The following is a 26349-nucleotide window of genomic DNA, read 5'->3' as shown; positions in this document are numbered from 1 at the left end:
ACAGAGTTGATGGTGCCGCCTACCGTAGCGGCTGACCCCCGCTGTATGCGATAATTTCATACCAACACGTCACAGACAAGCATAGCACAACACTGCAATTTTAATACAAACAGATCGGAGTCGAATACATTACATGCCTCTCACATTACAATCTGTATCCGTAGGCCTAGCATGTTGGACAAGACACTTCAATAAATTAAATAAAATCGTTAATATAAAAAATATCAAAAGGGGTTTCCAGTTCGATTGCAAGTGCTAGGAGAATCCAGCATAAATAATCAGTTACTCTGTCATCCCTTTTGAATGGTCATGTGATGAAAAAAAACAAAAAAATAAACACCAAGTGATACATTCACACAACCAATGTGCACAAGAGAACGTATAGGCTAACTGAAGACACTCCAGAATCTGTCCCCATGCAGTAAAATAAAGTTTGTTTGGCATTGGCATACATGCAAAAAAAGATATAGAGTGGTTTCCCTTGATTATGTTCAGATTATTCATAGTCCCTTTCCCCCCAATGCTTTGGTGAAAAATAAGGTAACAGAATAGGCTACAGCCGTCCCTGATGATGATAGTGTCGTAATATTTTAGGCTTCTGAAGTTGGGGGGTAAGTGCAATGCAGGTTCATTCAAAGAGCTGTTCTCTCATCTTGACTCTGATTTCCTCCCTTAGCTCACAATGTCTACTTAAGTCTTTCACTTCAAGTGGGAGGGTGCTGTTCCAAACCATCAAAACAGAGTCTTCATCTGGAGGAAACAAATGTATAGATTAACACACATCAACACATACAGCTCACTGCTGTGTCTGACATAGCAGGAGTTATGAGAAAGCTAACGAAAGTATTCTCCCTACCACACTGATTCCTAACTTGATCTTGGGCCAGTCGTTGCCGTTTTCCCAATACCATGATGACACTTTTCCTGTTGAGTGTTTCTAGGTTTACAGAGGAAAAAAATACATTTACTCCACAAGAAGTTTATCTGGTTAAACAAGACCAATATATGGAGTTGAAATTAAAACATGTTTAAAAAGGACACCATGAGTCTAATTTTCAGCTTTATGTTTGTGTGGATGGTGTAAACATCCTAAATATAGACTATATCTTCAAGTTCTACAGTAGTTATAATCATTTTACAATAATTTGAACAGTGAAAGAGAGCTAAATTTTTCCGTACCGATCAGCACAGATGCCATGCTCCGGACAGAGTGGCAGTGGAGACTGATGGCCTGCAGCAGTTGCCTGTTGGTCAGTTCCACCAGCAGGATGTGTCCAGCTCTGGTCCCGATCCACAGCGTGCTGCTGTGCTGCACCAACAGAGCTTTCACAGTGGCCCAAGACGGCTCCATCTCCCCAAACACGTCCGAGCTGGCTCTTCGAGGCTTACGGCAGGCGTTCGGTCTGGTAGCATTCACAATAAAGAGTAAACAAAGCTGAATCCACACACTGAGCTCCACGTTAACTGTTCTTTAATCACAAAGTAATTATTTGGGCTACTGCCCTTCTTCAGACTTTCTTCAGCAATCTCAGTCAACACTTACGACAATTACTTCACCTCTTCAACAACAGCAAAGCATAATGAAACTGTTGTTACCAACACATTTGACATTGCAGCACGCCTACTGTATTTTATGATAAAGCCTTGCCTGCAAAAAGCCACTTATATACATGTGTGATGCGGTCATGAACCCACCGAAGTAACTGAGCACAGTCGATGAGATCAATGGTCTTGTCACTCTTCTTGTCCCAGACCTCCACCACCTGGCCTCCCACTTTACTCAGGAACACATGCTTGTCCACCACCAGTCGCGATACATTTGTGTCACTGTTTACTCCACAATGTTGCTTCCTGAGAGTATATGTGCGCACACACACACACACACACACACACACACACACACACACACACACACACACACACACACACACACACACACACACACACACACACACACACACACACACACACACACACACACACACACACACACACACACACACACACACTTTATGTGATGAAAATGACATAAACACACTGATCACAAAATTACAAAAACTTGTAAATCTAAAGATACCAAAGTGCCTTTGACATCTTGTGATCATTACCGAGTTATGAAACTATTTCATTTCTCATGTCTCCTTGTGTAACCTGTACTTACTGAGTCAGTTGTCTGTGTTTTGTGTCTATCGTTTTCCAGACGTCGTAGTCGGTGGTGAGGGAGAGCACCCTGGTGCCACAGCCTGCCCAGACGGTGCTCCTGTCCTGCAGGTGAGTGGACTGGCACAGACTGACCAGTGGGGTGTTGACATTCCCCACCTGGACCGTCTTCACGGGTGCTCCATTCTTGTGCTGTGAGCAAAAGAGTACAGAGACCTACTAGGACACAGGTGTGCTTACCATAACAACACAAGACACAGAAATCCACAGCAGTTCTGCACAGCCACTTTTTATAACATCAAATCTGTGATGAGGGTGCATGGCCATGTGAAGGTATATCCTAGGAAATGGCTAACAGTAGGAGTGAACCAAATACTTTTGAATTTCCACTGCAAGAGAGGACATAAATTCAGAAAACACTCAACAGTAAACAATAGTGATCCCTGTACCTTCAACACTGAATCTTCATATATAACCAGCGTTCCATCTGCAGTCCCAATCAACAGGTAATTCTTCAAACCGCTTGTGAATAATAGAAAAAAAAGAACCTCCATGAATAAATGGCAATCAATTGAATTGGCAGTGATATACTTAAATTGACACAAAGCCCACAATACACTTTCCTGCATTCCAACAGTAGATATCGCATTTAAGTAAGGGGTAATGGCCACCGGGGTGTTCTGTGATACAGAATGAATGGATGAGGGGGAGGCTCCAATACACCCAGTGGAAGCCATTAAATCCGTATAACAGGACACCTCGAGTGCTATCATCCCCCTTATCACCCAGTTGCCAATATAGACCATAGTCATGACTTTATAGCACGCAAAGGAAACAAGCGGTTCCGTTTGAAAAGCAGCTGACGTACAACTTTCTGTCCTTTCATCCTACTATGGTTGTTATAGTTATTTTACCTCACCTCATTTTTTACCAGATCTACTTAGGTGTCCTGTTCAGAATTAATAGCCACCCCACTAGCCAATCAGAAAAGAATATTTCTTCTCTCCAGGTGATAAGTAATTTTAGCCACCAGGCTACACTAGGTGCACAACTGACTGGTCTCATTAATGTGTGCGCCACTCTTGTGTCTGGTATGACTGATGTGTATCTGGTGTAGCCTGGCAAGAAAATGATCATATTGATCACATTAGATGTGAATGTGAGTTCATTTAACAGAAAAAGGGTTTCCTAGAATATTACTTCCTGGTCCGGGCGAAGAGATCTCTCACCTGCGTGGTGTGTGTGTGTGAAAAAACAATGACGTCACAGCATCTGACACCTTCTGGAGGTGATGAAAACTAGAGGGGTTACTCGTGTCCATGACGATAAGTGAGCCAGCCTGTGTTCCTGCCACGAGCCAGTCGCAGGCCTCTCCAGGGACTTGCACATTCACCACACACAGCACTGGGCTACTGTCCACCTCCTGCAAGGTCACATCACACAGAGAACAGACATGTATGCAGCATCTCTGTGTGTAAGCTCAACAAGCTTGTTTGTAACAAGCAAGTTTGTAGGTCCCACTTCTGACACGGTACGCTATACAAATGTTCTACTACATAGTGATTGAAGGCCGTAGCTGTAGAAGGTGTGGGTACCTGACAAGAGGACTTCTCCGACTTCAGATCCACGGAGGAGATGCAGCCGAGTCTCTGGGTGCAGCTCCCTCCGCCCAGCCACACCCGCGAGCCCTGCTCTCCGGAGAGAGTGAAGCACTCCGAGGGCATCCCGTACACGGTCACCTCGGTCATCAGACACAGCATCTCACCTGAGTTCAGCCTGTCAAACACCTAAACTCCAATCAAGCAATACAGGGGATTTGCTGAAGACGTGCTGTCCACAGGTTACACACCACCGACATTCATGCTCTACACCAGTGATTCTCAAACCTTTTCTGTCATTCCCCACTTTGAAGCTGGGGAATTTTCAAGCCCCACATGACCCCATCAACCCGGCAAAATAGTAACGTCACTAGGCCAATGTTGCATTTCCTGTCTCAGTCTGCTGGATCAGTTGTTATTTTAATTCATATGTCGGTCTGTTTATGACTTGTTTGTGTGTGACTATTTTGTTTTGAATCTATGACATTCCTTCCTTGTCAAAAAAGAAAGGCATTATTAAAGATGAAAGGTAAGGTAAAGATCCGCACAGCGAGGAGCTCCCAAATAAATATATATATTTTATTAAGTAACGTTTCGGGCTTTTGCAGCCCTTCCTCAGATTTTAAATGATTAAAGACGGGCACAAAAAAATAATTTCTTCACATTCATTGCGCACCTGCCATGTCTCTTTTCCCCACTAGCGGGGCCTGCCCCAGACTATGAGAACCACTGCTCTACAGCTCACTCATATATTCTGTAGATGGAAAAGTCATTGGTGGGCAGTTCTACCCGGACAGGGTCCACTGCAGCTGGACTGACCTGTGCTGAGGTGGGCCTGTCCTGTGGGCTCTCCTTCAGGCAGTCCTTCATCAGAATCTGGAAGCCTGGCCAAGGGGAGCAGCCGTAGTACTTCACCGGGTCTTGAAAGGAAGCGGAACAATCAGTCACTCTCTAAAAAGCCTCTGTTTCCATGCTGGGTTAACCAGACCACAGTGTTAACCTGACAGCACTACTGTGCTAGCACGTTTACCTGGTAGTTTGCCCTGTACTGCTATCTCATCAAACTCGCTGGGGAACTTCATGCCGTCAGCGATGCGCTCCCCGCAGGTCAGGAGGTCATAGAGCAGCAGACCGAAGGAGAACACATCTGCCTGCAGGTTATAGATCACGCCACCACGGGCCACTTCAGGTGCACGGAAACCTGAGGGAGAGATGGAAGACACAGAACACTGCTCATGATACTATACTATACTTTTTCACAGATCTGATATACATAGAGAAATAGTTGCCTTGTAGATGATGACATTCATGAATGTATGGATGTAAGTGAATGTATGTAATGTATGGATTAAGTAAAGCCCACTGATAAAGCTGCTCCTTGCAGTGTGTGTAGAGGGCCTACCTGGAGTTCCCTCAGAGCTTCTGACGCCCATGCTGCAGCAGTACTGGGAGATGCCATAGTCCGTGATCTTGGCAATGATCTCCGAGTCTGTCTTCAGGTTGAACAGCAGCACATTATGGGGCTTCAGGTCTCGGTAGATGACCATGGAGGAGTGCAGGTATCTACCCTCACACAGAGAGAGAGAGAGAGAGGGTGGGGGAGAACAACGGCTGTTTAGGATCTACAGTTAGAATTTCTATCAACCGTTTTAAAAACATATGAAAACGCAGAAAGCAAAAAGCAGAATTCATTAAAAGACATGGGAATTGAATGACGTCTTTATGTGAATATCATTGTGGGATGTTTTATTGTTCTTTAGTATTGAAGAGTGTCATGCTGTAGCCTACATGACAACACTCTGTTAAAGACATAAAAAATGCTCACTACGCTGGATATAAACTGAACTACCGTTGGGTGTCAAAAACATGCTGAGCTAAAGAGTCTTTGGTGAGTGTTGTTGTGTAGTGTGTGTAAAAGTAGTCTTTGGTGAGTGTTGTTGTGTAGTGAGTGTAAAAACAGTCTTTGGTGAGTGTTGTTGTGTAGCGTGTGTAAAAGTAGTCTTTGGTGAGTGTTGTTGTGTAGAGTGTGTAAAAGTAGTCTTTGGTGAGCAGGGCTTTGTAGTGTGTGTAAACTACCTCAGGCCATCGGCCACCTGTAAGGCGATCCTGTGCTGGAGCTTGCGGTTCAGGCTGCAGTTTTCGTGCTCGAAGAGTGAGTCCAGCGAGCCGAGCGGGGCCAGCTCCATGACCAGCACGTGGCGGGGGAGGGTCCCGGCGGCCAGCAGAGCCACCAGACTGGGGTGGTGCAGGCGGCCCAGCACTGCCAGCTCCTACGGGGAGAGAGACGCTGCATGACCACCTCAAAAGCTGTTCTCATGAATGAAGTCATAGCACACACGGCACTATTCCCAACACTTTTCCAGATAAATGCTGGGAATGGATGCCACCCTTGTTCAGCCATGATTGACATAACAGTTCATATGGGAACAAGGAAAACCAGATTCTGCTAATGAGCCAGGCCTGTTACCTGATGACTCATCGGTGTCTGAAATAGCATGTACAGGCTGAGCAAAAAATGCCACTGATACAAGACAAACATGACACGACAGAATGAATCTGTGGAATCACTACAAGCACTAGCATGGCTGAGTGAATAGCTAACCTGTCTGACCAGTCGGTGGATGTAGAGCTCTGATGCATGCTTGTTGAAGATCTTGACCGCCACATCTTCGTTCTTGTAAATGGCTCTATAAACTGAGCCAAAGCCTCCATCTCCTTCAGGTATACATGCATCCACACAAAACACAATGTATGTACAATTGAAGAATACGTTGAAGAGAGTCATGGAGCATTAACCATCAAAAAGAAAGTATAGAGTTGCAATACTTCATTGTGTAAAGTTAACAGCGTGTTGAGAAAAGAAGTCAAGGATAGACCCATTTAGTCTGCTGTGGCATGTGGATGTGCCTGCCCAAACACATCATCAGATTTGATCTGAGCTGCTGTCTGCTCAATTTCCTGATCTTTTACGCCTCCGAGGTCAGGTAAGACTGAACAATGATATCTATCTATCCAATCAGGTCCGTGTCTCTCTCCAGATCTGTCTGTCTCTCTCCAGATCTCTCTCCAGATCTGATCTTCAGAGATGTTGTGTCTTGTGTTTCATGCATGTCTACACACCTTCTAAGTAAAAGGGAGATTCATACTAATGTTACAGAATAGCTCCTTACCCAGAAGGTACTCTTTGGAACAGTCCATCTCGAGCTCCTCACTGTTGAGCATGGTGCTGGCCGGCTGGTCACACAGGATGAGGTCCGGGGAGATCTGGGCGATGGGCACAGTGCAGCGGGGGTCCTCTGGGTTCACCAGCAGGCAGTCTGAAACACAACAGTTCCACATGACCCCTTTCAGCCCTTTGGAATAACAGGTCACCAAAATATGGATACCAATGTCTGGGTCATAGACAACCTGAGGCACCCACGCATTTACATCATGGCATTAATATGCAAGCTTGTTGCATGGTTACACACTAGAACAGACCTTCATCTATGTGGTTGAGCACTTCCTCAAGCAGCATCCTGTTGCACTCCTGTCCATCATCGAAGCTGTACAAAGCCCACTTCTTCAGCAGGGTCTCTCCATTTCCATGGATGTCTGTGGTGAGAAGCCCAGGGAACCACTCCTCCAACAAGGAGTCAATGTGGTCCACCACCTGCCCCAGTAAAACACGACCTACAGGAAGAAACAGTCAACTGAGGTGCCAGTTATCAGCTACTGTTAGTAATGCGCTCAATGGCATCTTATTTGGCTGATCGATACCTTCACTGATGTAAGCTAGGTGTGTTTGGAGCAATGATAGATTGAAGATACACCAATATACTCAAAGAATTTTGTCAAGGCAGCATAGAAAACTCTTGATGCAAATATGATAGTGTTAAAGGAGTTCGGTCTAATACCGAACTACTGAGATGTTTAAGCCCGGGGTAGGCCTGGCCGACGCGCTTGATATTACAAACTAACGTTCACTTGGTTGCCCTGCACTAAACAAATGTCTTGTAGACCAAAGTTGACGTTGAATTACAAAGTAGTCCATTTATTTGAATACACCGTCATTCCCATAAAGGCTCCATTCGCACTAGCAATACACAAGAGCCGTGCGCAAGCGGTCAAAAACCCTTTGCCCTTCCGGGTCAAACACCTGCCACCAACATTGCACTTGCTACCTATATACCTGCTGCCAAATTAGACAGGCGCCACCCAGTGTTGCACAAAAACATTGCAATACAAATACAAACCAACAATTGGCTCTTACAGATAGTTTTACTGTTTCTTTTTTCCCCAGGATGATCCTGTTGCACTAGAAAAGCATCTCTTGCAATGAAACTAAGAATAATTGCATCTTTAGGACAGAAAGCCCTTGCTTAGAGCAGTTACCTTTGCGAGAGCAGGGAACAGTGATCTTGATGGCATTGGCTGGGCCATTCTCCACTGCATCAGCCTCCACTAGGCAGTAGGCCTCTGGGGACCAACTCAGGTAGATGCCCCTCCTCCAGTACAATCGGTTGGGTTTCAGAGCCTTCTCTGTTCAACACAAACACAGTACAAACACATGACAAAGGAACAGTAAACCACCAAGATAGTTCAATGTTTCTTTTTAACTGGTTATGCAATACATATCATGTATATGTACAGTACATATATGATACATATATGATACATATCACTAGTGTTGAGTTCTGCTGTTAAATGGCAATACCTCGTCCACACAGCATGAATGGAGAGACCTCCATGAGCCGGTTGATCTGTCTGGACCAGTAGCCCATGGGAAAGTAGGGCATCTCGTACAGTCGGATGATGACCTCCGAGTTCTCACAGTGAGGCAGATCAAAGATGGGCTTCTCCTCATATAGACTTGAGTAGCAAACACAAGGAATAGTTCAGCCAGACTTAAAGCGTCAGGGTTTTGAAAAGCTCTATACAAATTAAATGTATTATTATTATTATTATTATTATTATTATCATTATTATTATTATTATTATTATTATATTAGTACAGTCTATTTTTTCTACACATACACAATTAATACTATGAATAGCACCACCACCACCAACGGTTTGCTAGCAATAGAAAAGGCTACCTGTTAGGCACCAGGAACTGGTCCTGACCCAGAGGGAGAGCGATCTGGAACTTCTCCAGCAGCTTGAGGTACTGAGTCAGGAGGCTCTTGGGGAAGCTGCGGCTCTCCGTCAGAAACACCTCCATGACACAGCGCTGCACCACGCCCCTCAGATGCTCCCCGCCACTACAGATCTGCAGGCCCAGGGTCTGCAGGACGCCAACAGGCCGTTAGAACTGGAACACAGGCATGCTTGTGGACATGCCGGTGATTTGTGTGTGGGGAGAAGTTGCCATTGATATTTGAATTGACACTGAGTTAATCATGACTGGCTGGATGCACAGAGGATTAGATATGGATGTGAGAGGAAGAAGATCAAACATTCACAGTCTTCTGGCCCTCTATGGTGACCCTTGTGTGAGTGTGCCTACCTGTGAGATGATATTGCAGAGCCATTGAGGGTCTATGAAGTAGAGCTCCCCAAGCTGCAGGGCAGGGTCATCAAAATGCAGGAGGATCCCTAACATGGGGAACACAGAGCACAGCTTCAAGTTGCAGCCTGTAATACACATTGGGCCACTTGGACATCTATGCCTTTGTCAAAATGTTACAGGAAGTACAAACAAAAATTACTGAATGCCTTCGGTGTTGCCACAGGTGCAATTTAATATAAACAGCAATCAAATATAAACAGCAACAGCACCTATTTACAAGAGAAAATGGCCGCCTGTACACAGAGAATTACTTCTGGGAATACTGCCAAGGAGCCCTACGGCTGCACTGGACTGTACTGGGGGAAAATGTACTGCAGGCATGGAATGAGTTGAGATATGCTTATTTACCCTGTGGATATATTGTTTAATATGGGAAAAACATGGCTAGTCAGGCTCTTGTAAACTTTAACTTTAAAATCTTGAGCATTGTTGTTCATACATTTTACATATCTAGTCACTATGCCATGCTGGATTCATTATAATATATTCCTACTACAGTTAGAATAGAACACAGTGTGTTCACCTATGTTTATACTGAAGATTTCTCTCAAATGATATTGTACTTTATATTACTGGAAACAATATGTTCTAGTGGTTTGGGCAATGCCAAAAGAGCTCATTTAAACAAGCAGACATTTGAAATGAGCACATCTATACAGCACTAATAGGCACCATTTATAAGCAAAATGTTCTTAGCTGATATGAAGCGTATGTTGTGGTTGAGACGGAGTACTGTCCTCTGTGGTGCTGGGGCCCTGCCCTGAGTCTCACCGGTCTCGCTGAGGAAGCTGATGGCGTGCGGCAGCTCCCCCTCCTCCAGCTGCAGCTGGCTCTCCTGGACCATCTGCAGCAGGTGGCGGTGCGTGAGCACGGGGAACTCCGGCGGCACCAGCTCACGCTCCCGCAGCAGCCTGCGCTCCAGCTCCACATACGAGTCCGGCACCAGCTGGCCCATCACCGGCTGACCCTGGATCTGACCGCCACACACACCGCACACCAACAACATGGGCCTCACAAAACCATGGCACACAGAAACACAATATCCTAAACCTGGATAATCCATCTTTCAGTCACATAATCCTGATTTCCATGTCATTTCATGCCAGAACAGTATAAAAGTTTAAAAACATTTTGTTCATGAGAGAGCAAGAACAGCAAATATGGATATGCAAATCAAGTGCAACACATTTAGATTACCTTAAAGCCCACCACCTCCCTGACAATAGTGCAACTCATTTAGATTACCTTAAAGCCCACCACCTCCCTGACGATGGCTTTGCGGAGTCTGTTGACAGAGTCTGCGTCATCAAAGATGGACACCACGTGATAATCCCGGATGACTGGGAACCCAGGCTGTCCAACCAACTCCTCCCGCACCTTCTGAAAACACTCGTCCTTCTGCCGCTCCTCACACTCGTCCATGTGAGTGCCCACCAGAATCACGGGGGACAGCGGGGCCACAGCCTACACAGGGCAACAGCACACAAAGGGCATCAGCTGACCACTCCAGATCACCCTCATCAGTACGCAGTGAGTGAAGGCATGATGAAGGCATCATTTGGGAGGGCAGATGAGCATGTGCACTGAGCGTACTTTGATGTTGAAGAGCCAGGGCTTGATGGCATCCACCTCACTCACACCCTTGCTGACATCGTACACCACGAGGTAGAGTGCACGCGGACCCATGAAATGAGGATTGGACTCGCTGAACTCCTCTCCCCCTGTTCAACACAAGTTGGAGAGGTCAAGCCTGTTCTAAACAGCAGAGCGCTGACTAGTTTGTATTCCGGTCAGTGGAGTTGTTGCGGTCCTTGTGTCGTGTCACACACTCACCTGAGAAGTCCCACACGTTGAGCACCATGTTCTTTTTGTCGCGCTCCCGGATGCTCCAGTCCCGGACGTCGATGCCGGTGGGGCTCTTGCCCTGGTGCCACTGCACCCTCTTCAGCCTCATCAGCTGCTGGATGAGCGAGGTCTTGCCACTCAGGGCATTGCCCACCACGATCAGCTTCATGCGGTGATAGGGCACGGCCTTCTTCAGCCGCTGCTGCAGAAATCTGCACAAATAAGGGGACAGTTCATCAACTACAGTTTTAAACAAGGTGATTACTTGCGAATTAAAAACAGCATTTAGTAAACGTGTAACTTTAAAAGCCATGGCAATATGAACCTGACTATGTCTTTGGTTTTGGTCCCGATGTGTTTCAGGTCCAGCTGGAGTTTCAGCCCATCCAGGGGCAGGTCCCACAGCCGCCCCAGTTTTCCCATCTCATCCGGGAAGAAGCGCAGGCCACTATTCCGGCTTACATCTAGAGACGTGAGCTCCTCCAGCATGCCAATCTGTGGAGGAATCTGTGAGCACAGACAAATGGCTCAGTATGAGATCATCAAGGGGAACTCTTTCAGTAGCACCACTGCAGCACACACCACACAGGACTGATGGAGGGCTGAATACCTCAGTAAGCTTGTTATTACACAGGTGCAGCTTCTCCAACCGAGCCCATTTGTAGGCCGTTCCACTCAGGTCCAGTGCGGCGATCTGATTGTGACTGAACATGATCTCTCGCAGGTTCACAGAAGCCCATGCAGATGGTCCAGGCAAGATGGAGATCTGATTGTTCTTCATGTCCACAGATTGTAAACTGAAGGGAGAGAGGAGTTATGAAGTCTTTGAAGCTGCCTTAAGTATTTTACTTTTCCAGCAAATGAAATACAATCTCTTTCCTTTCAATGGCCAAAAAATAATAAAATACATGATCATAATCACAATCATAATCATAATCACAATCAAGCATATCAAATGAATGCCATCATATTTCTTCTGTGCATAAGATCTACTTACTTTGGCAAATCCACAATGACATCAGGTACAACTGTGAAGTCATTGTTTGACAGCTTTAGAGTAGCTAGTTTTGTGGGAAGGTGTGACAAAGAACCTAGAAACAGAGTACATCATGACAATATTGAATTCTTTAGAAAAAGAAATATCAGAATGTCAGAAGTGAAATTATTTCCACTTCCATAATTACAATAAAGCGCAATAGTTCAAAAACACAAAGGTCCTCTGATGAAGGGCACAAATAACTGTGAACTGATTTCTTTAACTTACTGAGTTTGTTCACTGAGGCGTTCAGAGTCTCCAGTCTGGGACACTCGGACAGGCAGTCACTGGAGACAAGTTCAATACTGTTCTTACTCACATCCAGAACTTTCAGCTCAGGCAGACAGAGGGGACCAGAGAGAGCACTGATCTGGTTCCTGAGAGAAGTGTTGAGAGCTTTAGTCAGGGGAAGGATGTAAATATGTGACCTGTGCGGTCCAAGACAACTCCATTTCCCAGCAGTCAACTCACCCCTCCAGAAAGAACTCCTCCAGTCGTTCCATGACGCAGCCGAGCTGGCTGGGGAAGGTGGTGATGTGGTTGAAGGACAGATTCAGCTGTCGCAAAGTGGGACAGCAGACGGCAGGGTCAAAGGTCAACACTGGGCCCACACAGTTGCGTGACACGTTGAGCACACTCAGAGCCGGCAGGCCCAGCAGTTGGGCGGGCAGGGACTGGAGCTGGTTGCCTTGGAGATCCAAACGAGTCAGTCTCCTGAGACACTGAGACACATCACACAGACACAGATGGAACAGAGTTTAATCCACTATTTGAACTAACTGAACTATTTAACCCACTATTGGAACTAATAGAACTATTTAACCCACTATTGGAACTAACTGAACTATTTAACCCACTATTTGAGCGTGCAGTGCATACCTCGCACAGGGAGCTGGGGAACTTGGTCAGGGCGTTCTGACTCAGGTCCAGGCGGTGCAGATACTCCAGCTGGTTCTGGACGGTGAGGCTGTCCATCAGACAGCTCAGGCTGTCCAGCTCATTCCCGGACAGGTCCAGCAAACGGATGTGCTCTCGGTCTCCACCGGACAGGGAGGGAGAGGGGCTCTCGCCAGGGCTAAGAACTGACCAGCACAGCAGAGACAACACAGAGGCACAACACAGACTCAATTCAGACTCAATTCAAAACAACTCCTTAAAGTGAACCACAGCAGGTGACCTCGGCTACAAACATATACCTTATATTATAAAATCAATATGACCTGATTAGGGTCTCAAATAAAAAGCTCACTGTTGAGAATATTTTCCACTATATATATTCTTACCTCTGTGATTCTGCACATGTCTGTTGCGCCTCTTGTGTAAAGACTCTTGCGAGTCCGAGTCTACTTGGCCCCCCTGTGAGAGGACGAGAGTACAGGGTAAAGTAAGGCATCAAATGAGGCCGTCTTAGCATTGGCTAACGGATGTCATGAATCCACACATTACCTCAGAGCTGTTGTGTCTGCGTCGGCCATTTTGTCTTGGTGTTGACCTGGGCCTCTGCTCCTCTGGCGAATCCCAACAGAGCTTCAGAACACTCTGGGCTCCTTCACTTCCTGTCCAAAGCAAATGATATGGGGTCAGATCTCCAATTTGGTCTTGTCTGTTTTATTATCTGTCTGATTGCAAAGTACACTGGTTTTTATCTGCTGTTGTTTTTTATTGGGCTACAGAAATAAAGTTGACTTGACCTGACCATAGATACATTATTTCCCTCCTGAAATATGTCAATATTATATTGCTGTTACATAAAGTCAAAACAGTTGAAAACAGAGCGAGACCCACCATCGCTCTCTATGTCCTCAAAGGTAAAGACAAGGCTGTCTTCAAAAGACATGTGACTGGAGTCATCACTCTCTTCCCCTGAGAAGTGACCGCACAGGTCATTCAGCATCCCTGGTGAGCCCACCGCCCCTCTCTTCTTTTGGAGTGCCTGGATCTGTCGAGCTAGATTTTGGCCTTTACCTACACACACACACACACACACACACACACACACACACACAAATGGGTCAGCACCCTTCATATGGCTCCAACAGTGTGACTATGAGGACGCGCTGAGGCACTTACAGTTCCTCTTGTGGCCACTGGGGGGTACTCTGCGCTCGGACAGGAGCGGGCTGAGCCAGGCGGCGTCCAGACGGCCCAGCCTGAAGCCCCCCAGGCAGAGGGCGCTGTTGTTGAGGTCCAGGCCCAGGCGGCCCAGCAGCAGGATGACCACAGGGCCGTCCCCTCGCCTGACGCACGCGCCCAGAGCACCCCTCAAGTGCTGCTCATGCACACCTGCACTCAACAGCAGCTCCACCAGCGCCAGGGGCGCGCCCCGCTCACACACCTGAGAGGGGACACAGAGGGAGAGTGGGAAGAGTGAACATCAGGAGCACTTCATGAGCAGTCAGGGTCATTTCTCTGTCAGGGCCAATCTTCTCACCACACATTAACCGGGTTAGCGATAGCAACAGTGTGTTAGGATAGGTTAGATCACATGGTGGGGAAAGACCATGTTGACTTATATTGCCTTCATGCCGGCCATAAACTCGGACGACCCGACTTTACAGGAAACGCATAAAGAAGTTATTAGAACTGCTTACTAAAGCTTCCAAAAAAGACTTGGGCTGGCCCAGCTAAATGGAAGAGTACCGGGCAGGGAGTGCCAACAGGTCAGGTACAGTATGTTGACCACTCTCTGAGGCTCCAGCCAAACGAACACACACACATGCACTCATATATGGCTAGATACTACCCAGTTGTGCACCACACATAGGGCTAGCGTGTAGCGAGAAGTAAGGATCTTTCATTGTTTAGTTTACTCGTACGTTGCAGACGCTTTAGTTTAGTTTAACCCCTAGACGATGTAGAGCTGTGACACACACACACATACATTCACATACACACACACACACACACACACACAAACACATAAACACGTAATCACACGGAACAGATCGATCATTGTGCAACATCTGTCTTGCCTGGTATATGAGGGACTCAGTCTTGGTTTTCTTGTTGATGTCGGCTCCCAGCAGTATGAGGCATTCAGCCATGAGCAGATCGCCCTCCTCACAGGCCTTCTCCAGCACCGTGTACTTGATCTCCCCATCAGCCACCATCTTAGACAAGCACAGGCAGCTCAACCTGTGCAGCTGCCACACACACACACACACACACACACACACACACACACACACACACACACACACACACACACACACACACACACACACACACACACACACACACACACACACACACACACACACACACACACACACACACACACACACACACACACACACACACACACACACACTGCAAGTCAAATAGCAAACTTTTACATATCATCAAGCAGAGGGCAGAGTTCCTCAGTCTGCGTTTCCCTGCAATGGGAATGAAATGCAAATGGAACTCCTCCTGACACAGTTGTTCCATCTCCAGCTCATGCTTACAGAATCGCTCCGTTGTTCTGAGGAGTGTTGCCTCAACTGATCAAAGATCTCCCGGGCCAAGTCTTCACTCTCCAGCGCAGCCGCTGCAGCAGAACAGGTGTCCATCATTTTCCATGCCACCATGAAACCCTAGACAGGAAGGATGTCAGCATTATAGCAACAGAGTAAACTAAACAAAAGCAGAGAACCAATGAGTGTCATGAAGTGACAATGTTAGCCACCTTCATCCGCATCTCCCCATCCTCAGTGTACTGCCGCATAGACTGCACGAGCACAGAGGCCAGGACAGGGACGATTGTGCGAGAGAGCTTCTTTTTGCTGATGAGGTAGACCAGGAGGCTCAGCCCCCAGTAGTGGATTTCTGAAAAGGAGGAGGAAATCAGGTCATTAACATTTCTTATTATACGGCTCTTCAGAATGCTGCAGAGAGTTCTAGCGCCCTAGCTGCGCTGTTGACATAAACTACAAACCATAGCTCATATACAGTACCGGAACATTCTTCTTCCCTGAAGTTGACTCACTAGTGATTGCATTAAGATTTGTCAAAGGTGTCCCCAGACTCACCACGATTCCTTGGGAACATCTGTAGTGTATGTAGAACTGTATCTATGGCCCCTTGTTGGCACATGAGGTCAACGGCCCCCGAGCTGCCGGCCAGCTCAGAGAGGACACGGAGGCCGAACTCCTGAATGTCTTTGTTGCTGATGAACTGAAGACGTAGAAGATATAAAACACCATCTCATCAACACATTCAACCCACCAACAGTCCATTCAGATATGCAATGTCAAGAAAAAGACACTGGCTGGCAGCGGTTTTACCCAAAATCACATTTTAGTGTTTATGTCTGATTTGTTGACCACTTAATGTTGCGACTGAAAATGTGCAACTGCAACTGTGGATTGAGATACCACGGACAGAGGTTTAGCTCTTACTCTGTTGAGAGCCTCCAGGTAGACTGTGTGAGCTCCCTCCAGCACACACTGGTTCTTCAGAACCCTCACAGACACGTCCTCTGCGTCCGGATCCGCCACAGACATGCCGTGCTCCTGCAAACTCCTGTCTGCTCAGCAAGCACAGGCACAACATCGTACTGTACATACACCTTGGACTCCTTTGGGTAGTACACATTTATAATGACAATATCTAAATACGCTCAAGTGAGACACTGACTTGAATAACACTTCCTTTATCAGAGAGCAGTTCAGAAACAAAATGGGTATGAAAGCACCCTTACTTATTTTGTAGGTTAGATTGCATATGGAAATACATAAAAACCATAGTCCTTACCTGGGCTTAGGAAGGTTAGGCTGGCTTGTAGACCATCTAACTGAACTTGAACTTGAAAGTTATGCTTCACCATAGCTTTTAAGATCAGATTCATAGCCATGGTGGACTCATCCAAACTTGCCCTCCTGTTACAGAACACAGTAATAAGCATTTGGGTTACCCATGGTTTCCAGATCTCTTCCTACAGTAGCTGTATACCACAGCAAGTGTAACTAAGACAGTTGTTGGTATTTTCATTGACATTAAGATGAGTTCACATTCCACAAATGGTGCAAAAAGAATTATGTTTTTAAGAAACTGGAGGCATTTTTGGGATGTGAAAATGGTGCTTCCTTACCAGCCCTGAAAGAGCTGCTGGAGCAGTCGACAGCCACTGCTGGACACTCGAGTAGAATGGATGTGCCGCTTCATAATCTCCACAATGTTGAAATGGATGCCATGGGACAGCAGCTGTCCTCGGATTTTACCTGAATGAAACATAATTAACACTCCATTCATTTGCAGATACAGTACAGGCCAAAAGTTTGGACACACCTTCTCATTCGGACACCCCTTCTTTATTTTCATACTATATGACTATGAAAATTGTAGATTCATACCGAAGGCATTAGAATTATGAATTAACACATGTGGAATTATATACATAAAGAAAAAGTGTGAAACAACTGAAAATATGTCTTATATTTTAGGTTCTTCAAAGTAGCCACCTTTTGCTTTTAATACTGCTTCGCACACTCTTGGCATTCTCTTGATGAGCTTCAAGAGTCACCTGAAATGGTCTTCCAACAGTCTTGAAGGAGTTCCCAGAGATGCTTAGCACTTGTTGGCCCTTTTGCCTTCACTCTGCAGTCCACACGGTGGTTGGAACCAAAGGTCTCCGATTTTGACTCATCAGACCAAAGCACAGATTTCCACTGGTCTAATGTCCATTCCTTGCGTTCTTTAGCCCAAACAAGTCTCTTCTGCTTGTTGCCTGTCTTTAGCAGTGGTTTCCTAGCAGCTATTCTACCATGAAGGCCTGATTCAGGCAGTCTCGTCTTAACAGTTGTTCTAGAGATGTGTCTGCTGCTAGAACTGTGTGGCATTGACCTGGTCTCTAATCTGAGCTGCTGTTAACGTGCGATTTCTGAGGCTGGTGACTCGGATGAACTTATCCTCCGCAGCAGAGGTGACTCTTGGTCTTCCTTTCCTGGGACGGCCAGTTTCTTTGTAGCGCTTGATGGTTTTTGCGACTGCACTTGGGGACACTTTCAAAGTTTTCCCAATTTTTTGGACTGACTGGCCTTCATTTCTTAAAGTAATGATGGCCACTCGTTTTTCTTTACTTAGCTGCTTTTTTTCTTGCCATAATACAAATTCTAACAGTCTATTCAGTAGGACTATCAGCTGTGTATCACCCCTGACTTCTGCACAACACAACTGATTCCCAACCCCATTTATAAGGCAATAAATCACACTTATTAAACCTGACAGGGCACACATGTGAAGTGAAAACCATTTCAGGTGACTACCTCTTGAAGCTCATCCAGAGAATGCAGAGTGTGTGCAAAGCAGTAATCAGAGCAAAGGTGGCTACTTTGAAGAAACTAGATTATAAGGCATATTTTCAGTTGTTTTACACTTTTTTGTTTTCCACATGTGTTAATTCATAGTTTGATGCCTTCAGTGTGAATCTACAATGTCAATAGTCATGAAAATAAAGGAAACTCATTGAATGAGAAGGTGTGTCCAAACTTTTGGCCTGTACTGTATGTGTAATGTTGTATAAGTTAAGCAAGATTAGCCAGCTTGTCGACTACACTGACCAAACATTGTATTGTACACGTACACCGTGCTTGTATCGGGTTGGGCACCCTTTGCCTTCATAACTGCCTTAATTCTTTGTGGCATGAATTCAACAAGGTGCTGGAGATGTTGGTCCATATTGACATGATCACATCTGCATTACATTTGCTGCACATTGGTCAGCTGCACATCTATGATCTATGATCTCCCCTTCCTTGACATCCCTAAGGTTCTCTATTGGATTGAGATCTGGTGAATGTGGAGACCATTTGAGTACAGTGGTCTCTGTCATGTTTAAAGGGATATTCCGCCATTTTTGGAAATACGCTCATTTTCCACCTCCCCTCGAGCAAAACAATCGATATTTACCTTGTTCCCGTTCATCCAGCCATTCTGTGAGTCTGGCGATACAACTTTTAGCTTCAGCCTAGCATAGATCATTGAATCGGATTAGACCATTAGCTTCTCGCCTGCTAGCTTCATGTTTAAAAGTGACTAAGATTTCTGGTAATTTTCTCATTTAAAACGTGTCTCCTCTCAAGTTAGAAAGTGCAATAAGACCAACTGAAAATGAAACCTGGCGTTTTTCTAGGCTGATTTGACATGGAACTACACTCTCATCTGGCGTAATAATCAAGGCAACTTGCACACTACTGGCACTACTACTGCTTGTTGTCTATGGGGACTATTTTCAGATGCTGCGTACGATATCACTACGCCTATGGTACGTTTGCAAGTTGCCTCGATTCTTACGCCAGATGAGAGTGTAGTTCCATGTCAAATCAGCCTAGAAAAACGCCAGGTTTCATTTTCAGTTGGTCTTATTGCACTTTCTAACTTGAGAGGAGACACGTTTTAAATGGGAAAATTACCAGAAATCTTAGTCACTTTTAAACATGAAGCTAGCAGGCGAGAAGCTAATGGTCTAATCCGATTCAATGATCTATGCTAGGCTGAAGCTAAAAGTTGTATCGCCAGACTCACAGAATGGCTGGATGAACGAGAACAAGGTAAATATCGATTGTTTTGCTCGAGGGGAGGTGGAAAATGAGCGTATTTCCAAAAATGGCGGAATATCCCTTTAAGAAATCAGTTTGAGACACAAGCTTTGTAAGATGTTGCATTATCCTGCTGGAAGCAGCCATCAGAACATCCACTGTGGTCATAAAGGGATGGACATTGTCAGCAACCATACTCAGGTAGGCTGTGCAATTATGGTGAACCCTAAATGTTCCAAGAAAATATCCCCCATTATCACCATTGATCCAAGGCAGGATATATCCATGCTTTCATGTTGTTTATGCCAAATTGTGACTCTATCATCTGAATGTCACAGCAGAAGTCGAGAGCACACCAGGCAACATTTTTCCAATCTTGTCTCTGTTGTCCAGTTTCCGTAAGCAAATTGCAAACACACTGATGAAGGCCACAAGGCCAAAACGTTTGTTACTGAAGTCCTGTTGCTAGTGAAAAAAAAAATCAGCGAAAAAAAAAAGAAAACCTTTTGGAGTGTGACTTATTTTTCTGCAAGTTCCCTGGCTAACGCACCCACAAACGGGAGAGCGCAGTGTTTGCAAAAAAGGACTTAGTGCAAATTGTAGCCACAGTTTCCTGCACAAAGCTGTCAGGAGTGGCACCCGGTGGGGTCTTCTGCTGCTGTAGTCCATCTGCTTCAAGTTTGCTTCAAAGTGGGTTACTGCAGGATTTTATTGTCTAATAAAGTGGCCGGTGAGAGGATATTGAGTGGGTGCACCTGTTTCTAAGCAGCTCCTGTGGAGTTGGGCCAGTAAATCAGCCAGTGACCAATTCACCATTACGCTGGATAAGGCCAGTGACCAGGCCAACTCACCATTACGATGCATAAGGGCAGTGACCAGGCCAGCTCACCATTACGCTGGATAAGGCCAGTGACCAGGCCAACTCACCATTACGCTGCATAAGGCCAGTGACCAGGTCAATTCACCATTACGCTGGATAAGGGCAGTGACCAGGCCAACTCACCATTACGCTGGATAAGGCCAGTGAACGGGTCAACTCACCATTACGCTGCATAAGGCCAGTGAGCGGGTCAACTCACCATTACGCTGGATAAGGCCAGTGAACGGGTCAACTCACCATTACGCTGGATGAGGGTGCAGAGAGTAGCAGCAGCAGCCTGGAACACTCCCACACAGTTGGAGTGCAGCAGCATAGCCGCCATGATCTTCCTGTGCACTGGACTCCTGACACACACATACAGGAGAAGAGTAAGAGAGAGAGAGTGTGTGTGTGTGTGTGTGTGTGTGTGTGTGTGTGTTGATTCTGTTCAGCAAACATACCTCCCCTCCTGCTCCTCACACACATGATTCCACATGAGTCCACTGCCATGTAACAGAAGGCTGTTCAGTGCCAAGCATGCTGCCCGCTACAGAATCACAATAACACCAACTGTTAGTTCATCATCCTCAATTCAGCTCTGGAGATGAATCCTTTTAGTTTATTATACATCTCTACTCAAACACTATTCTTGACACGTAATACAGGTGTAATCAAGAACCCGTTTTTGGAAGAACACGAAGAGCGATTTTCTCCGTACGGTGCTACATTAAACGTCATGACAGGGTCTTTTCTGTAAGGGCAGGAAAAGGTGAAAGAGTGAGCGCCATTCTACAAGCTCACCTGTACTGCAGCATCTGCCGAGTGAAGCTCATCTGCAGCATCTGCCGTGTGAAGCTCACCTGTACTGCAGCATCTGCCGAGTGAAGCTCATCTGTACAGCAGCATCTGCCGTGTGAAGCTCACCTGTACTGCAGCATCTGCCGAGTGAAGCTCACCTATGTGAAGCTCACCTGTACTGCAGCATCTGCCGTGTGAAGCTCACCTGTACTGCAGCATCTGTCGTGTGAAGCTCACCTGTACTGCAGCATCTGCCGTGTGAAGCTCACCCGTACTGCAGCATCTGTCGTGTGAAGCTCACCTGTACTGCAGCATCTGCCGTGTGAAGCTCACCTGTACTGCAGCATCTGCTGAGTGAAGCTCACCTGTACTGCAGCATCTGCCGTGTGAAGCTCACCTGTACTGCAGCATCTGCCGTGTGAAGCTCACCTGTACTGCAGCATCTGCCGTGTGAAGCTCACCTGTACTGCAGCATCTGCCGAGTGAAGCTCACCTGTACTGCAGCATCTGCCGTGTGAAGCTCACCTGTACTGCAGCATCTGCCGAGTGAAGCTCACCTGTACTGCAGCATCTGCCGTGTGAAGCTCACCTGTACTGCAGCATCTGCCGAGTGAAGCTCACCTGTACTGCAGCATCTGCCGTGTGAAGCTCACCTGTACTGCAGCATCTGCTGAGTGAAGCTCACCTGTACTGCAGCATCTGCCGTGTGAAGCTCACCTGTACTGCAGCATCTGCCGTGTGAAGCTCACCTGTACTGCAGCATCTGCCGTGTGAAGCTCACCTGTACTGCAGCATCTGCCGTGTGAAGCTCCAGAGCTCTGCAGCTCGCCTCCATCCAGCACAGGCCTCCACCCTCTTCGTTCTTCATCTGATGCCTCTCCGCCTCACCCTCTTCTTCATCCTCGCTCTTCACATTCTCAAGCCCTTTGTTCAGCACAATGGTTTTTGCTAGGAGAAAACACAGGAGTCACCAACACTGCAACTCAATTTGGACTTGCATATAGTAATTTCCTGTGTATTAGCCATATTGTGTATAAGCCACAGGCTGCAAGTTAAAAGAAACAAAACCATATTAATGCCATATTAACTGCCCCCGTGTATTAACCTCATAGCTGAAGAAATTTAGCTAAATCAATGTATAATAATAGTGGGGAAATGACAGTACCATTGATATGCTGATATCGGGGAGAGACTCTGTGTTGTTTTGGGTGTGAAAACATGTGTCTGCATGTGTGTGGGTGGAGGTGAGCCTGAGAGTCTGAATAGATGGGCATGGGTGGTGCAGGTGTGAGAACTCACTGAGGGCAGCCAGGCAGGTTAGGGCAGATGCTTGTAGCGTTGCATTTTCTGGGTAAGTGAGGCAGGCTTTCACTGTGACTCCATGTATTCCATTCAGCACCAGTATGTTGAAGTAGCTCTCTGTGAATTCCACACAGCAAGAGAAGTACAATTATACAATGACCTCACATCATAAGCAAATCCTGACCGACCTAACCTGACAGTTTTTAAAGGTGAACTATGCAAGTTGTTTCAGCTTAATTTGCCTTAACTAATCAGCTTCGGAGTCATTGGAATGGATATTTTGACTTATTTCGGGTTGAATGACAGCTGTCTCGCTCCCCCCTACCACCTCTGAGCGGAAAAACCACGCATGCAAGTTTGTGCAGAAAGTCTCCAGCCTCGCGATCATTCTCATGAAAAGGCAGACTGACCGAATGAGGAGTGTTGTAAAATATGCACACTAAAGCTGTAGGGGAAGCTCTGCAGAAAAATCTGCAAGCGTGAAACGAGCAAAAGTGAAAAGCGAAAGCAAAACCGGCAATGAAATCGCCAAACCTGCATAGTTTCCCTTTAAGTCAGACCAGACCTCAAAGTCCATGGCACTGAAAATGATACTGGAAGCTCCACACACTTGTGATATTCCAGCAGGAGAAAACCTATCAAAGAGCCCTCAGTGGCCTGCAATGTTAGTAGAGGGGGCCCACCTGAGGTGAACTTTTGAAGCAGGCAGCAGCCGACCTCCTGCAAGACTTCAGCGTGCGGAAAGGAGAGCATGGCGTGACTGACGAGGGAGTAGCACCTCTCCTTCTTGGACATGAGGATCTCCACATTACTGGCTGCACAAAACAAACACACAAACAAAAACTTGAGTGGAGCTCCAGAGAACAGAGGGCGAGACAGATGGGGGCAGATACCCGCGCTGGAAGAGGCACGACTCACGGGGGTCAGCCAGGGGCAGCAGCACTCTCAGGGCGTGCAGGAGCAGGTCCTCATTGTCCCGGAACACGTGAGCTGCTCTCACCACCACACTGTGATCCTGTCTGTCCACAAAGTCCACCAGGTGCTCATCTGAAACTGGACATGGGATGGAAGATGTTGCATCATCCCACAATGAAATCAAAACACGTGAATGACGACGGCCAGGTAAATGTGTCTTGCACATTTTAGGTTTTATAATACATTACTATTTATTTAATCACACATAAGATCCACTATTGCCCTTCACATGTCACAAGAGGTGCAAATGAACCACAAGAACATATCTACTAGTAACACCTCCTCATGTCCACTAGACATAACTTATCGTAAAACCACAGAATAGCACTAGAATAGAACAGGTTCTGTTCAACACTCTATTAGTGTATACTCACTTCTGCCACCAACTATAGTTCCTTACACTTTCAGTCAGAATAAGATGTGTACACCAAATGTTTTAGTCTATTTTTGCCTGAAATGTTTTAATTTAAAGTAACACCGTTCTTGGAATAGGAAATATGTTATTTCACCAATTCCCACCAGACTACAGTATACATATCAGATATTACAGAGCGTGCATCTCTGCTAGAGGTGTCACAATCCTCAGTGGTCATTTTGCAGCATGTGCATGTCTAGTTTGTACAGAGAGTGGAAGAAAATACTGAGTACATTTGTCAGCCACAGAGACACCCTGAACATATAAGAGCATGCCAAACAAACCTCTTTCAAAAAGCACTTGCAATGCCCTACAGCCCTGCAACTGCAGCTCTTCACTGCCTGGAAAAGACTTCATCCCTTCCACAATCAAGTCAAACACATCCACGTCTTCTTCCAGAACCTGCAGCAGTATCTCATCTGGCAAAAGAGAAAAACATCACTGGTACCATCCTAGTAAAGGCCGAAATGTTCTCTGCTGCATGTATGCAGTGTCTAGTGTGGATGGTCCTCAAGCTCATTCATTGTCTGGGTGGTATGGCACTTTACAGTCAGTCTAGAGCTCAGCTGAAGTGTACAATGAATAGTGTAGTGAATAGCTGCAGTTTGTGCTGGGCAGTTTTACGTAATACTTGAACTGTATGCATCCCCTGTGAGTTTAGTCCGTCTAATAGTTTAAGTTGATTAATTATATCCTAGATCACAATCTGACCTACATAAGACTACTACGGACTTCCTATGTTGGCTTACAGCCATACACTCAATATTAGACAACAATGCAAGCAAGTAGTTTTGCAAATGACCTGCAAGAACCACCATAAGCAACAGCAACATTTTCAAGACATTGTCCATACCCCGACATGTGCCTTGATTAAAAAAGTCAGTATAATTAAATGTTTTGATATGACACATCTGGCAAAACGTAGTACCAGATCTCCTGCACTGATTCCACATGTGAAGCATGTTGTGAATAGCTTTGAACTGCTTTCCTCTGAGGTTCTAGGGGCATCAAGGCAACAATAGGGTGCTTACGTGATCTGAGAAGGTGTGCCAAGGCTCGCAATGTTGCCGTAACGACCCCACAGTCTGTGATATGCATGGCTAGTACCTTAAGAATCTGTCTGTCCACACACAGAGAAACACACATATGTACAGTGGGTTGCTTTCATCCGCATAGAAACATACATCCTTCAAATACAGTATTTTATCATATTTTAATATCTCCTCATAACCAAACCACAGTTAGCAATATTAAATGGATGAAACAAGTACTGCTCTCACTCACTCGCAGACATTAACAAGCGTTGTACCACTTATATTAGGCTACTTACTGGTGAACTCCCAAAGCCTCCCAATCCTTTGATAAAGCCAAAGGTTGGGCCAACTTCTCCAGAGTTGTAGGACATATTTCTACCAGCTTGCAAAGCAGTAGCCACCCTGCCTGTAAAACAGACAACCACAATCTTTCAAAGAGTAGCTTTTCACTAGGAACTGCTTTAACTGCGTTCAGTTTGAACTGCTTACCTGCTGCACTCCTTTACTGCTGGTGTACGATAACAACACAACAAGCAGTGGCACGTGTGCATCTTTGCCTTCAAAGAGTTCAGCAGCTGAAAATAAGTACATAGGCTACATCACCAAACGTTCCTTCGATAAAAATAGATCACAATTTAATCTAAATGGAATATTTCTGCTGCGCCACTGTAACCCAGGCTTCACGACAGGCTACTTCTTGCATAGGCGCACTGCCTGACGCACACATAGACTGAAATTAATGTTATGCAAAATGTGACAACTGTTCAAACAAAAAAGGGTCTTACCACAACCATCCGTGTGTGCCAGTGAGAGCAGATCCTCCATGATCTGCACCACGGTGCTTAATTGTTTCCCCTCCTGGAGATTACTGAGTCGCACGAGTAACTTTTTGAGTCGCTCCTCCAACTCCTCTTTATTCACCATGTTCCTCTTCGTGTTATTAGTGCTATCTTGCTTTTGAATACATAAAATCCTTGTGTTGAGTTAAAATCACGTGGCTTTGCAAAAATGTTGGAGCGATGCTAAACTGTTCCAGAATGTACAGACAGACAGATGTTGAAAACATTCCACAACACGCGACAACATTTGGCTACAGCACGCTCCATTACTCCAGATAGCGAAGGGCTTCCCTACAAATGTAAACAACGTTATGGTAAGAAAAAACTTAACGGAATCTGTGAAGTCATAGTTCCTGGTTGGCGTCTTAAACCTGAACGCAGGGGCTTTCGATTTGAAAATCACTGCTGTAAGGGACCACA

The 26349-nt window shown here is 45.9% G+C and overlaps 1 protein-coding gene across 5 annotated transcripts; it reads right to left on the bottom strand.

The window, feature by feature from the left end:
• Positions 1-82: 82 nt before the first annotated feature.
• On the bottom strand, positions 83-26314 carry lrrk2 (leucine-rich repeat kinase 2). 5 transcript variants are annotated; one of them, XM_062546543.1, is made up of 51 exons: positions 25876-26314; positions 25580-25665; positions 25387-25496; positions 25088-25176; positions 24341-24475; positions 23585-23719; positions 23350-23481; positions 22664-22783; positions 22146-22312; positions 21028-21113; positions 20825-20931; positions 17262-17391; positions 16925-17049; positions 16570-16697; positions 16201-16345; positions 15858-15997; positions 15637-15765; positions 15163-15333; positions 14261-14525; positions 13976-14155; positions 13637-13746; positions 13474-13546; positions 13070-13272; positions 12662-12912; positions 12419-12567; positions 12152-12245; positions 11765-11951; positions 11480-11661; positions 11143-11366; positions 10903-11030; positions 10555-10773; positions 10081-10282; positions 9247-9335; positions 8837-9024; positions 8455-8609; positions 8133-8279; positions 7239-7430; positions 6929-7075; positions 6361-6473; positions 5835-6028; positions 5161-5321; positions 4789-4959; positions 4578-4678; positions 3756-3947; positions 3390-3583; positions 2610-2682; positions 2162-2352; positions 1696-1851; positions 1180-1403; positions 857-937; positions 83-750 (listed from the first exon to the last, which is right to left on the bottom strand). In XM_062546543.1, exons 1-51 carry the CDS (start codon positions 26012-26014, stop codon positions 629-631), a joined length of 7632 nt encoding a protein of 2543 aa, XP_062402527.1. In that variant the 5' UTR covers positions 26015-26314; the 3' UTR covers positions 83-628. The 5 variants fall into 5 exon arrangements, with proteins under 5 accessions (XP_062402527.1, XP_062402528.1, XP_062402530.1 ...); XM_062546544.1 differs by having other exon boundaries at positions 25088-25172; positions 25876-25930; XM_062546546.1 differs by lacking the exons at positions 22664-22783; positions 23350-23481; positions 23585-23719; ... (3 more) ...; positions 25580-25665; positions 25876-26314 and having other exon boundaries at positions 20825-20923; positions 22146-22270.
• Between the last annotated feature and the right edge of the window lie 35 nt (positions 26315-26349).

This window comes from Sardina pilchardus, chromosome 10 (assembly GCF_963854185.1).
Source record: "Sardina pilchardus chromosome 10, fSarPil1.1, whole genome shotgun sequence".
Lineage (NCBI taxonomy): Eukaryota > Metazoa > Chordata > Actinopteri > Clupeiformes > Clupeidae > Sardina > Sardina pilchardus.
This window is presented reverse-complemented; position numbering and strand designations above follow the sequence as displayed.